Consider the following 15,954-nt stretch of genomic DNA (forward strand, 5'->3'; position numbering starts at 1 on the left):
AATCCATATGTTTTTTCGTTAGCCCTAATCCTCAAAATGCGTGTATAAATGTGACAGCTCTCGGATAATTAGTTTGCGAATTATAGCATATTGAGTGAAGCAACTTTTATTACTGTGAAAAAAAATTTATAAAAAGGAAATAAGCCTGTTGATAAAATATTGCTTTTTGAAGGGAACAAATACAGTTGAAGCGAGAGTTGAGCAAGCAAGTTGAGGCTTGATGCCGAGTTTCCGGACACTACCCCTATAAAATCAACCATCAAAGATTGGTATGCTAAGTTTAGACGTGGGGAAATAAGCACCGAAGACGGTGAACGCAGTGGACGCCCAAAAGAGCTTGTTACCGACGAAACCATTAAAAAAAACAAAATGATTTTGAATGACCGTTAATTGAAATTGAATGAAATAGCAAACATTCTAAAGATATCAGCTGAACGTGTACCATATTATTCGCGAATATTTGGGTATGAGGAAGCTCTGTGCAAAGTGGGTGCCACGCGAGCTCACTTTTGACCAAAAACAACGACAAGTTGATGATTCGGAGCAGGGTTTGAAGATGATTAAGCATAACAAACCCGAGTTTTTGCGTCGATATATGGCAATGGATAAAACATGGCTCCATCATTTCACTCCGAAGTCCAACCGACAGTCATCCGAGGTGACTGCACACGATGAACCCGCTCCAAAGCGTGGAAAAACGCAACAGTCGGCTAACAAGTTTATGACGCCTGTATTTTGGGATGCGCATGGATTAATTTTCATTGACTACCTTGAAAAAAGGAAGGACCACCAACAGCGACTATTACATAGCGTTATTGGATCGTTTGAAGGACGAAATCGCCGAAAAACGGTCGCATTTGAAGAAGCATTTTGAGTGCTTCGCCAAGACAATGCACCGTGTCACAAGTCAGTGAAAACGATGGCAAAAATCCATGAATTTGGCTGGGAATTGCTTCCTCATCCACCGTGTTCTCCAGATCTGACCTCCAGCGACTATTTCCTGTTCTCAGATGCCAAAAGAACACTCGATGGGAAGAAATTTTCGTCGAATGAAGAGGTTATCGCCGAAACTGAGGCCTATTTTGAAGCAAAGGACAAATCGTACTACAAAAATGGTATCGAAAAGTTGGAGGGTCGCTATAATCAGTATATCACCCTTGAAGGGAATTATGTTGAATAATAAAAACTAATTTTGCCAAAAAAATGTGTTTTACTATGGTAGGCTGAGGACTTTTCAATTGACCTGTTAACTTTCATCATTTTCTGCCATTTTGTTTTTCATTTTTATACCGTGTTGGAAAAAATGATGTTGATTTAGCAGATATTTGAATTGGAGCTATATTTGGATTTTTTTCAAAGAATATAATTGATAAAATTAGATTCATCACCTGCTAAGATGTCTGAAAATCCTTTGAAAGTTTGTGCTGGTTATTCGTCCTGGTATAGGTTTTGCACATCGGTGTTGTGTTTTCTCCTCTAGGCCATATTGATTTTTGACATCAAAATAACCAACTCGAAGTCAATGAAATTAACCCTACAATTGATATATGATGGAACAGTATCATGATAAGTTGATAAAAGACTATTTCATGGGCTTCGTTAACAGATTTCTTTAAATCCAAAAAAAGGCAATGAATGTCAAAAATTTAATTTTTAATATTCCATGTTTAGAGTCCGTATACACCGAGTACCTTTAGAATGTTTATTGGAGAACTATTATTTTATATAGAGAAACTTGAAAATCATCTAATTTAACACTTATTTGTACGTTGTTTACAACATTTTTGCATTGACACTTCATATTTTCATCAATATAGCATTTTACTATTTTCATTGTAGTTTTATTATTGTTTCATGCAATATACTAAATAATAATTCAATTTAATTTGAATAATATCTGTTACATGTTTATCCTTATGAATAAAATTTCCCTTGTCGGAATACTATTTAATACATTTTAAGTCATCAAAAATGAGCTAATTTATGGTAATGTGCTAATTAAAGCTGTTATTGAAATAAATTTAAAAGGGAAACACACATCAAGTTAATTTGTAGCATGTAAGTTAATGAGATTCAATTCTATTGAATTATATATATTTGAGTAAATCGAATTATTTATTCTACAAATAAGTGAAATTTGATTATCATCATTGTATGATAACCCTCTCGAAAGCGTCCAATTTTACAATCTAAGTAGAATAAAAGTTTCTGTACCACAAGCTGTGCGCGACAATTTTATTATATCGCAAAAACCGTCACGTTTCGTCATTCTATTCCCTCCCCTAATCGTTTACCATCCTAAATCTCCGCCAAAAACTCTCTCTTCATATCGGAATTTCCAACAAAATACATATGTCGGCGAAGCATTTCGTAATCCACCGACGTTTAGCGTCGATTTGCGAAATGGAGATTTTTCCGCTATCCAGTACACATATAGCGATAAGCAATGCCTGATGATGCATGACATATCCGTTATGTACCTTTACGTACCAATAAAAACAGCTAAGATAAATATAAAACGGTTTCTGATGATTTAGATTTTTGACCATGTCTCTCAATTTTAGCTTCTATTCTTTCTAAATGAAATATTTATTTTTCGATAAAAAAGCGTTTCATTTCTCAACATAAATTCTTTTTAACTAAATACATTTAGTACTGCATTTTTCTAATTTTTCCAAATAATAGGTTTTCTCAGGGCCTTAAACTAGTGGACGACAAACTTGGCTTTAACCGTTTTAATTGCTCCTTGGCATGTGATGTTTTGTGGTGTATACATGTCTTGAAACAGTTAAATATATTTGAATTGCGTCTTAATGTCGCCAAATTCATCTTTGAATAAGTTACACGGTTCGAGTTCGAGTAGTTATTCCCTCCCCGTTGAGATGCACACAGCTACAGCCTCAGTCACCTCATGTAATTTCATTCTTTATTTCATCTCATTCACAGTATGAGGAGTTTTACAGACGACCTGATGCTTCGGCGTCACTTGTACTAGTACGACTAAGAAAACCACTTCTTAACCATCGGAATTGATGGTGTAAAGTTCGCATAGTACTTATCAAGCTTTTCATGTTTCTTTGCGATGTGTATTTATACAAAAATAATGTATAATCAGCACCGAGAATTACTTTTCTTAATCAATTAAAAGTTATTTTTGATTTTTGAAAATATTTGAGAAGTAGTCTGCTGTCAAAGACCGTGAGACTCAAACTAAATGATGCAGGTTGCTCAAAATCTCATAGTAATAGATTTCATTTGAGTGTAGCAGTAAAACAGTTAAAGTTACTAAAAAGCGGTCTTATGAATTACGAATTTTGTTTAAATTCACACACTAAGTACTCTTCAGCACGCTGATTATGAAAATGTTCACCAAATTGAATAATATCTTATAGTTTCCAAGTGACACGTTATCGAACATTTACTTATTTTAACTGTACATTGCGTTTTTCGTTATTCGACAAAATTGAAAATTGGTATTATGAATTACATATTTTGTTCTAATTCAAATTCGGAGATTTATAAAAATTACTGATTTATACAACTGCCCCCGTAACTAATTGATACCCGCCCATTTGGCTGAGTACAGGATAAAAATTGGTTCTCTAATGTGGGTATAAAATATGAACAATATCCTTAATTTCATTCGAAACGATGGATTGACTCGAAACTTGGTATTTAAAATATGGTAGTTATCAGTGAGTTAGTCATTACACGTTACTATTTAATGTGTTGCGTTCTCATTATCTTTCATAGCGTGTCACCAATATACTTAAACCATAAAAAAATAATATAACCTCATCTTTACTTAAGATAATTATTGAATATAACCCTAAACTATATAATTATGTTATTATATATTATACAACTTCTCGATGTATAACATTCTTCGTTCGTTTTTTTTCTGGTTGAAGAATTGGGAATATACATCAGCCATTTTCAAACTCTGCCTGAAGTTCTGTTTTCACCTGAAGTCTGGTGGCATAACTAAGGTGGGTTTAAATTACTCAGTACTATTAATGGTGTTCATCTATTAGAGTATCCAGAAAATTCATTCAGTTGTAGCTAGCAGAAAAGCTTTAATACTATCAATGCATTCATTTGTCAGAGTCAGAATAACATTTTCCTTCAAACATGAGAAAATATTTAAAATAGCATTTTGAATATTTGAATATATCCTCTCAGTTAACGTGACCAGGTACTTATTTATATCTATATTATATAAATATTTTAATTGCCTATATCAAGCAACAATTATATTAGGAAAATTATGTTGGTCTTAAATTATCTTGAAGATGGAGAACATGTTAAGTCTCTCTAATGATAAAATTTCTAAATGGGGTCATAAATTATTAAAATTGAATTAATTTTTGTTAAATTTAGTTAATTTTGCAGAAGACGAACAATAAATTTCTGTGTAATTATCTTACTCTATTAAAAGAAATATCTCCACCAATCTGTTATCAGTGCTGATAACTATTATCAAACTCAGCTAACACAACAATACAGAATATACAAATGGCTGTTGATAGATCTTGTTCTGAAATTAGTTCATTATGCTTAGTACTTGATTCTATCTTTTTGACCCTGATTTGTACACTGGTCCCTACATCGATACTGGAATGAAACTACTTGATTATTCAATTATATATCCAAATTATATATTTTGTTTTTTCTTCAAGCCTTCATGTTATGGCATTTATAAGAATCGTCCTTATCTTGATGGAGCCTCAGCAGAATTATATCTGGTATTATCAGGTCTTTTTACTTCTGTTCTCTAAACTGATTGTGATAGTCGACGAGGTTCTATCTATAACGCAAGGGGATAAATGGCGGATATAATGGCAATAATACAAATAAAAAACAATATAGTATTAACAATCTATAAATTACGTATAAGTCTATTGGCTAATAGGATATATTCACAAGGTTTAGGTAAAAATAATAACTAATTTTATAATTAACATACTTATACTGTGCTAGAAAAAAAATTATTTGTTGGATTATTTTAATCGCCAGTCATCATTTCCATGAATTCTAAAACAGAGAAATATAATTAAAATAGTTTAATAAAATAATTTTGAATTACCCTCGTACCGTCAAAATCAACAGTTCCTGATGCGTCTGTATCAATTTCAGCGATCATTTCATTTAACTGATCGTTGGTGAGTTGATCATCTAAGGCCGCCAATATTTCTCTCAAACTTGAAGTTGGTATATATCCATTACCTAAATTAAATTTAATATATTACTCACATTATATTATTAGAGATATTTGAGAATTATCTTTGACAAACATTATAGGAATCACAAGCAATTTTCCAGTTTCGCCAAGAATTCAAATGTTCGTGGAAAATTAAAGGCAATTAGTAAAGAATATTGTTTTGAATAATTTCAGTTTTTAACAAGTTGGTGATATTGAAATCAAAGTTCCTAAACTGATCAATTTGTAATTTTTAATACAACAGAAACAGCTCTACAGAAACTTTTCAATCGAAGAAATAGAAAGTTCCAAGCCAAAACGAGCTATTTGTTATTTCAAAAATTTGTTTGATACTTTGTTGCATTATTCTGTTTACAACTGTCAAGGTTCAACTCAAAAAATCTATTTAAATTCATATTATATTACAAGAGACTTCAATAACAAAATTAAATATCTAGTTCTACTTGACATGTAATATGTAACCTAAAAAAATGTTTGGTTGTATAACCTGTTTAGTGAATTTTGTTAATGTTTGTCCTTCCGGCTGTTCCGTTACTTATATAAATAAGCCAAGTAGCTTTCTAACATATAAGGAAAAACTGGCCAAATTTAAGGCCAGTACTCCATATTTATATATACGTTTAACAATAACTAAAAAATGTATGTCTAATGGTTCCTATGCTAAGTAAAATATTGAAATCAAATTATTTTAAAAATAAAAAATCGGAGATTAAAATTATTGGAATTGGCAATGGATGGACAGAACGATTCTAAAAATTGTTTATGTGAACACTTAGTAAACTAATGTGAACTGAACGAATGTTAATAATATTTAAATGAATTTTAAAAAGTTATCCTTAAAATTATATATCAGTTTAATAATTGACGATCTTAGTGAGATAACTTACAAGATGTTGAGAATGCGAAATTAGACAGTAGGATAGACAGGTGGATGTTGTGTGAATAGAAAACAACGTATTAACAAATAATGATATTTGTTATCTATGACATGTTCTGAAAATCCAATACTCTAATAAAAACTTACAAATGTCTAATGAAATTGTTATATTTGTTAGCGTCATTATAAGAAAACTAGAACTTATAAAAAATAATTAGGTAAATAAGTTTAATATCAGCCACGTAAAAAACATAGTATTTAACATATTATACGATCTTTTTCTTATTTTTTATTTTACGTAGCAGTACAACGCATGCCGAGTACATCCAGTATTTAATGTAAATCACTTCCTTCACAATCACTAAATCACGTATTCTTATATTAAAGAATATCAGCTACTTATGAAGAAAATATGTTTAACATTATGTTCATCTAGGTATTAAAAGGACAGAAACAACCAAAAATATGTACGTGTGTTAAGTGAAACTAGTATATAGTTATTCTATAAGTAATATAGAGTTAACATAAACTGATTTTTCTGAACGCATTAATCGACCTGTTTATAGGCAACTAAATATGGTCTTATTTATTGATTCAATGAAGTAAATATTTTGTTTGCCTGAAGTATAATTTTTGTTTGGGTTTAATATTTTTTAAAGTAAAATATATATAAACATATTTTAGGCGTGTTTTTTTCAAGATAAGCTTAACACAATTTCGATGTTAACTTCGAAAGCTGCTTAGGAGACGTATTCAATATATTATAAAAATCATATCCATCATCGGATTTGCTATTTTAGGATTTGGATATTAGTTTCTAGAGATATTCCCGTACTCAATACGTATTTCCGGATAAATAGATGTTTGTGCGTTAATTTATCAGTACTGGTTGCATTAACTTTTGTAAGGTAACTGATGTGACTGATCCTAATTTTTTTGGATTGGGTTGCATTAGTCGTTTCTTTCAAAACTAACTGTGACTGATCTTAATTATTTTGGAACAGATTTCGCATTTATTGTCTCGATATTATTTGATCTTTTGAGTGTTATATTGAATGTATGTTTCTTTAACAGTTAGGAACAGCTTGATTTGAGCTATGATTGTAGTAATTCTGATTACATTTTCACATCGTTAACCTGAAGTTGAAAATGTGAGAGCTTTAATTGATAGAGGCAGAACTAGAAATATCGGAAACAGAACAAATATTATTAAATTCAAGTTTTTTTAAATTATTGATTTTTCGGTTCGGAAATTTCCTAAAAATATTGAACTATCGGAACTTAAAAAGTATGGTGATGTTTTTTTAGATGTATTATACTAAAGAGCAAGGAAAGGGCATTAGTTCAGAAAAATATGGATTTCCGGAAAAAATATCCTTATTACCTAAAATATGGATATTGGCTAGATTCATTATACTGAAAGACAAAGTTTCGACAAAGTATTAAATTGGTGAAAAAGTGTCGAATATATCAAACCTAACCACAGCATTTATGGTGCGGAATTAAATATGCTCATTCAGTCTGAAGATAATCTATTTATATGAACTAGAACTATTATAAGAAAAACTAAAACAAAAGAAATATATTGGCTATATAGCCAATATATTTTTTGAACATTCATTAGATTTTTTATACCTATTACTTAATAATATTCGTCAACAAGAGGATAATGTACATTACTTTTTGAAAATTCAGAAAAGTATTAATTTCTTTGATGAATTTTCAGTTATTTCACCATGAAAAATATCAATTAATGAAAAGATACTCATAACTGTTAGAGAGTAATGGGTGATACAAAAATTTTAAATCAATTAATATAATAATTTAAATTATTAATGCATAAGCAAACTAATTAATAATTCATCAAAAATTAATAATTCATTTGTTTCTATATCTTATATAGCTAATAAGCTAATATCAAAAGCAGCAAAAAATCATAAGTGTTGAGACCATCAACTAATCCATCATAATCATTCCGCGCTCGGTCCATTTAATTATCTGTTTTCGAGCCAGTAGGGAAAATCATCTGAAAATGATGGTGTGATTTATCTTGCCTCATTTATCAGAACCCTCTATAAAGTTGAACATCGGAAGATATCAAAAATAAGTCATTTTTCTAGGGCGAACATGTGATAAATTATTCCGTAACCGCAAGAATGGTTTGAAAAATGGACGGGATTGAAAGGGGGTGAAGAAAACGGGGACTAAAGCAAAGACAACTCTCTATAAAATTAGATGTAGTTTACTGAAGCATAATCGAAAAACCATCAGAGAGACTAGGGATTGAATTTATAATGTTAAACGGTTGTTTACCTTCTTTGTCGTAAAGTCGAAAGGCTTCTTTCAGTTCCTTTTGTAGCGCTTCTTCGTCCTCGTTCTCTAAGAAATGTGATGCTACGCGGCAGAAGGCATCAAGATTCACGGTACCAGTTTCTAAAAATAAAAATAAACGTTAATATCAATACTGATTAATATATACTAATGATTGCTATAGTCGAAATACGGCCACAATGAGTTAAATTAATAATTTTTCTTTCATAATAAAGTAAAAGGACTAATTTAAATATGATATGTTATTAAAGATTTTCAGTATTTTCAATATAATATCAGAAATGCATTTGTTTGATACATGTGATGCGTACATTTTGTTATGCTAAAATGATAAATGTCTATATATTAATATATATAAACTGTCTCAAGGACTAACACTAACTAAAATTTTTTAAATTGTAGTTAATTTAATCTAATTTCCATTAACTTTCAATAATCAACAAAGTGTAGTAAATAAGTGTAAATAACTATGCCATTGAGTATTATAACAACGTATCATAGGTAAGATTATTTCCACAACTTCAAAGCATAATCTGCACGTGATATTTCTTTACCTTTATATTATAAACACACGTATGTAATAATAAATAAAGTAATATATGTATGTACTATATTAAAACAGAGAATATATGAATAAAATAATTTTGAAATTGATATTTCCATTTAACATGTATATTAAAATAATAACGATTACAATTAGGTCATTTATTTTTTGAAATTTGGAAATGTATATTAAAGGTATATATTTACAATCATTAAATTAATTATTGATATTTGAAAACTTAGGTCTATAAAGTAAATAATCAAAGTAATAGGTACAATGTTCAAAGTATAAAATGTCATATAATCACATATATTATTGCATTAATCATTATATTATATTTCATTAATGCTTTAAAAGATTTACAAATGTGCTGTTAATAATTCATAATATTATCCATTTGTCCTATATATTCCATCTATGCAAATTATGTAGCTAGTTTCTATAACTCCTGCATATTTTCATTTTCAGTTTCAGTTTCAGTTAGACAATCTCGCCCTTCGGATATAGCCTATTTATCAATTTCTTCAGAATAATTTGAAAGTTCTGTCAAACACTTATATTAACATAACAGATAATAACGAGAGAGTTTACACTAATATTCAGAAGCATTTGATTAGATCTAGTTCAAAATGAAAATAACAAAACAGCCTACCATATGAAAAATATAATCTCTAAACACCTGTAAAACACCACACAAATCTATGTAGAAAGCAATATAGTAAACAGAATAAGGAATGAAAATTTCCTGCATTGAAATTGCAATTGAAAAGATTGAATCCTTGCGCAATGAAAAAATATACATTGCTAAATACAAAGGCATGTACAACAGAAAAAACAAAAAAATCGTCCAAATAAACTATAATTATATAAGTAACTGACGAGTTAACCATCACTGACAACTATGAACATGCTCAGTGAATTCCATACTAAAATGCGACACAATTTAAGTCAGTTGGCGAATAGGGTCGAAAAGTTGAACACTTCAAAACGTCTGCAAGCAAATCAAAGAAAAACAAAATGAGCAATCCGTTCTTAAGAAGTAGAATGTATATGGGCTAAACCAATGAGTCTATAAATTAGAAATACTAGAAGTACAACTAAAAAACATATACAAAAAAATAGTAATAAATTATTGTTAATATAATATGGTTCTGACCATATTTAATAAAATATGTAAAAAAATTGATTTATATATCTATTCTCAAATATAATCTCCGTTTTTTGCTGGTTTAATGCATATTAAAAAGATATTTTCAATATAATATTTTCAGATATTCTGATTTCAAAAACAATTTGACTACATTAAAGAAAACAGACTATAGGTAGGAATTTCTTCAGAAATTATCTCACCTTACTTCTCACTCTTTAATACCAAACATTCTTAATTTATACACCATCAAAATTTTATTTCATGTTCATTGTTGCATTGCCATCAAAGCCTGAATTCATCTGACCTTAGTCTGATTATTGACATAACTTAGATGAGTATGTCATGTAAATGTTTGCTCTTGTCTATTACAAACGCAAGCATCCGTGTACAGAGACTTGGGTATTTGAACTTGTGACTTTGTTGGCTGTGGTTCAACCACTTACCAGCCAAACAAGCCGACTCGGTTTTATTTAACATATCCAACTTTTAATGTACGATATTATAATGAACTAACAACAATATAAGGTATATATAACAACTAGACTCATATGGAAATATAATATTAATTAGTTAAGATAACGACGTTATATATAGTTAACTAAAATATTTGACTCTTCTTTCATGTTATAATTTAAGAAAGGTGGAATAACTTAAAAAATAAACTAGAGTTAATATTTGGTATCAAAAAATATTGGGGAGGCTGTGTAAAAACTCATATCATATATACAAAATTCAAGGAAAGTAAATACACCAGTAAAAAGTAGTCAAGTATTCAACCTATATTGCATTCAACCTATATTGGTATTGCATCTGTTATAAAATATGAAGCCAAAAAAAGAAGAAGAATGTATAGAAACTCAGTAATTCAAACTACCTGCCAAGGATAGAGATGATGCTCAATAGTCATGAAGTTATCAGGTGCCTGCATTTATTTTGATCAGCAATATCTACTGATACGAGATATAGGTGACAATATATAGGTATCAATGTAAACAATTCAACAACAACAGAACTACCTAACCTGACTATATTGATGGTTTTAATATTTCTCTACATAACAGTTTATCATTTAGTACTACTTTAGTATTATCTATGAAGGAATCAACACTACAATATTATAAAAATCAAAGTCTAAGAAAAGTAAGACTAACTCATGAATTATATCACCTTTGATAATAAATCATTAAAAAAAATAACTTATAATAAATAAAATACAAAATGGGACATTAAATAAAAAACTGTATCATCCACAAAATTTGGTATATATTATGGCTATTAGTATCTATGCTGATTTTTTTTGTCGCCGAAGCCCAAAAAGCTATACATAAGATATTGGATTTTTGACATTCAATATCCTTTGTTTAAACCTGAAATCTTTTTGACTAAGATTTTAAATATAATAACATCACTTGAGTTTGTATAATGTCCTTTGAGAATTAAGTTAAGAACACGACATAAATATATTAAACAAAGAATAATAAATGTAAGAATAAATAAAATAAATTTATTCTAAATGAAATTACAAACTCTGAAATTAAATGTATATAAAATAAAATATGAAGTTCATATGTGTGCCCTCTAAAGATATTGAAAAATCTAATAATTTAAAGATCAACCTTATAATAGCTATGTAACAAGTTAATTGAAAAGTCCCCGACCTACCATAGTAAAAGATATTTTTTGGCAAAAGTAGTTTTTTTATTCAACATAATTCCCTTCAAGGGTGATGCATTGATTACAGCGACCCTCCAACTTTTCGACACCATTTTTGTAGTACGATTTATCCTTTGTTTCAAAATAGGCCTCAGTTTCGGCAATCACCTCATCATTCGACGAAAATTTCTTCCCATCGAGCATTCTTTTGAGATCTGAAAACAGGAAATAGTCACTGGGGGTCAGATCTGGAGAATACGGTGGATGAGGAAGCAATTCCCAGCCCAATTCACGCAATTTTATCGTCGTTTTCACTGACTTGTGACACGGTGTATTATCTTGGTGAAGTAGCACTCTCTTTATCTTCAAATGCGACCGTTTTCCGGCGATCTCGTCCTTCAAACGGTCTAATAATGCTATGTAATAGTCGCTGTTGATGTTCCTTCCTTTTCCAAGGTAGTCAATGAAAATTATTCCATGCGCATCCCAAAATACAGGCGCCATAACCTTGCCAGCCGACTGTTGCGTTTTCCCACGCTTTGGAGCGGGTTCATCCTGTGCAGTCCACTCAGATGACTATCGATTGGACTTCGAAGTGAAATGATGGAGCCATGTTTCATCCTTTGTCACATAGCTTGATCATCTTCAAACACTGCTCCGAATCGTCAACTCGTCGTTGTTTTTGATCAAAAGTGAGATCGCGCGGCACCCACTTTGCACAGAGTTTTCTCATACCCTAATATTCGTGAATGATATGTTGTACATGTTCAGTTGATATCTTTAGAGTGTCTGTTATTTCATTCAATTTTAATTTACGGTCATTCAAAATAATTTTGTGTTTATTTTTATGTTTTCGCAGGTTACAAACTCTTTTGGGCGTCCACTGCGTTCACCGTCTTCAGTACTCATGTCAAAACGGTTAAACGTAGCATACCAATCCTTGATGATTGATTATCCTGGGGCAGGGTCCGGAAATTCGGCATCAAGCCATGCTACCAAGTGCAAGAACAAAAGTTACTTCACTCGGAATGGTATAATTCACAAACTAATGATCCGAAAGCTGTCAAATGTATACACGCATCTTCTGAGGGTTAAGGCTAACTAAAAACATATGGATATAATTCTAGTAGCGCCATCTATGTGTCAGACCGGAGACTTTTCAATTGACCTGTTAACATCACATGAAAATATTAATTTAGATTTATAAAAGTTTGTGTAAAAACTAATTTCGGATTTGTTCATTAAACTTCAAATAGTGTTGATCAATGAGTGTTTGCTACTTTTCTTCTTTCAAGAAATTACGGCGGTTTGAAAAAACCAGACTTTCTTTAATATTAAAAATTCTATTGTTATAGTTTTACTATGTAAGTATTTTATTATATTTTACAGTCTCCATTATACTAATTAGGATTTATCTGGACCTAACCTGCCGCTTAACATAAACTCCGTACCACGGTCCTCGGCATTGAGCCTACCGACTGGCGACCAAGATATCATGCCAGAAAACATCCGGTCTTATCCAGCCTGGTTACTGGCATGACTGGGTTTATTTTCATTATCGGATTTTGCACTCTTGCATTTTGGACAATCACAAACATAAATTTACTAACATGATCCAGCAAAATTCGAACCCGAGACTATCGTACCAATAGGAGGATAGTCCTGCCTGGGCAAAACTACGGTTAACTAAAACCAGCGTAACTTTTAAATTATACGCCAAAATGTTATCACTACTCGAATATTGTCTATATGTCAAGTCTGGGACGTAATTTCTCATAAAGCTATGACATGTATTAAATAATGGTTTAATTTAAAAATCTAAACCACAGCAATATATTTTAAAAAATTGTAAAACACTATGTCAACAATAACATACGATATCAAGAGGAAAGCAATAGATGATATAAAAAATAATATTGCCCTATATCGTAAAATTCGTATTAATTTAACAAAAAAAAATGATAAGTAAAAACATCTCAAATATACCAGAAGATATATCCCAGAATTTTAACACGATTCTTTACACTTTAATTGTCATAATTTTAATATTAAATTAGAATATATTTTATTTTCATACTTTTTAATAAGGTTTAATTATATTAAACTAACATCGTAAATAAATAGTTCAGAAAAACAATGACAGATAAAATTATTTAATAATATAATTTAAAATAAATAAAATAAAATAATACAAAATAATAACTATGATGTCATATAAAATGAAATGCTTAGTGAATTTAATTAGCAAAGAATCTTTCACAATCATTAATTAAAATTTTTTAGTATTTTTTTATTAAGTAAATCCCTAATAACTAGATATATTGTTATTATTAAAATTGTCAGGAAGATTTGTATATAGAATGTTAAACTTTCTGGATAAAGCAGCAAAAACTCTTAGTTGATTGGGGTCAACGAACTAGTATAATAAAAGTTTTGAAATGTTTTGATTTAATATATTTTAATGAACAAAAAATAGTTAGGCATTGCTGAAATATTTCGTGGTATGTTTCATGATCTGTCACGGCGAAACACTCTCGGCTTTAATTAAACTGTTTTTAATAAGTGAGTAGAAAACGAAATATAACATAGTCAGGAAACCTAATTAGAAAGGTCACCCTAACGACTTGTTTAATAATATTAGAATATTTTTGTTGGCACGTGTCCAAGTGGGATATTTTAGCATTGCCCGAATAGGTAAGAATCAAAGTGGCAATAATACTGATTGGCACAAAAAGCTAACTGTTAAAAATGAAAGTTTAATTAGTTTTAGTGGAGCGTTCTAAAGCATCGCCTGATATTACAAAATTTAGATTGATGTTGTATTAGTGATTTTAATTTGATTTTCACTGGATATGGCGTAAATTTCCAATATCAGAGGTAAAATCGGATTTAATCAGTTTAATATGTCAAAATTTTTATAAAGAAAAACAATTTAATTGTTTCTAAAATTAACTTTTTATAAATGTAATATCTATATATATTAAATCATACATTTTTATTACACCCCTTATTTTTTATTTTTTATGAAATTTAATATACCAACAAATTAGTTTCCTGCAAATATATTTATGCCAGTGATTAGAACAATTTGATATATGATATTTGATTCTATATATTTTTATTTGTATTCTTTCTTGATATGTTAGTGTCGAAATAATTAAACTATAAATAGTATAAATTATACTGTATCCGCTTAGACAATTCTATTATCATATTCATATTAAAAACTTAGCTAGATTAGTTAAACTAAACTAACTAGTTTAGCTAAACTTAGTTAGACTTATGTATTTTTGTAATTTAGCTTCGTCCTTTAAGAATACTTCTTTCAACACGCTTGATAATCTCACTGATGAATTCTCTAACTGAAGAGAAAACGAAAAATTCAGATATCACCTAAAAAGCACTAGGGAAATCTATATCGATTATGGGTGTTATCTGGGTGTTTAAGAAAAAACTTTTAGTAACATATTGCAAAGGTCCTCAAAACCTATACACGCACGATAAAATGGTATTATTTTCGAAATACTTTGGCAAGCAGCAACTACATCTAAAAATTAGGACGTTTTTGATTGGCCCAAGTAACTTACCAATATCCCAAAATACAAGTTTCTCTTGATATACGAAGTCTATAAAGTTTCTTAATATTATAGAAAATAATGCTGATCCCTTTTTTAAGTGTTTATCCATAATATTACACTACCAATATGAGTTTTATTCGAATTTCTATTCGAATATATTTTTATTTGCATATATAAATATATTTTCTGTTAGCAAATAAATTGATTTGCCATCTTAATTTTCATGTGAACCTTTGCAGATGAGGAATTTATTGGTATTTTATAATTGGAACATGTCGGCTTGGTTGGTGCTACAAGGCGACAGGACGGCCCTCCTCCTGTTGTTATAGTCAAGGGCTTGAATCCCACTTGGGCATGGTCGTCATTTTTTGTTTGTGATTGTTTATAAATATGATTCTTCAAAAGGCAATGAAAATGTTCACAGTCACGTTAGTAACCGGGTTAGGTTAGAAATTGTGTTTTCTGGAATATTTCTATGTCGTTGATTCGGTCAAAGAATACTATAGTAACCATAGTGAATAAACCGAATGACCACTAAATTAGTTAGTCGCCAGTCAATAGGTTAAATGTCGAGGACTATAGCTCAACGTTAAACGTTAA

The 15,954-nt window shown here is 30.0% G+C and overlaps 2 protein-coding genes across 5 annotated transcripts in view; one reads left to right on the forward strand and one right to left on the reverse strand.

Moving 5' to 3' along the window:
* LOC143189115 (neo-calmodulin) overlaps positions 1-15,954 on the forward strand; it is a 278,660-nt gene that overhangs the window by 152,379 nt on the left and 110,327 nt on the right. The gene's annotated exons all lie outside the window — the stretch shown is intronic.
* The window catches only part of LOC143189124 (troponin C), a 46,439-nt gene continuing 35,351 nt past the window's right edge, over positions 4,867-15,954 (reverse strand). Inside the window, exons 4-6 of the mRNA XM_076393811.1 lie at positions 8,412-8,531; positions 5,095-5,226; positions 4,867-5,034 (exon numbers count right to left, since the gene is read on the reverse strand). Of these exons, the coding sequence (XP_076249926.1) occupies positions 5,006-5,034; positions 5,095-5,226; positions 8,412-8,531 (281 nt within the window). The 3' untranslated portion in view covers positions 4,867-5,005. The remainder of the gene's footprint in view (positions 5,035-5,094; positions 5,227-8,411; positions 8,532-15,954) is intronic.

Source organism: Rhynchophorus ferrugineus, unplaced genomic scaffold (genome assembly GCF_030347505.1).
Source record: "Rhynchophorus ferrugineus isolate W39M unplaced genomic scaffold, kcgeb_rfMv2 rfM1, whole genome shotgun sequence".
Taxonomy (NCBI): Eukaryota; Metazoa; Arthropoda; class Insecta; order Coleoptera; family Curculionidae; genus Rhynchophorus; species Rhynchophorus ferrugineus.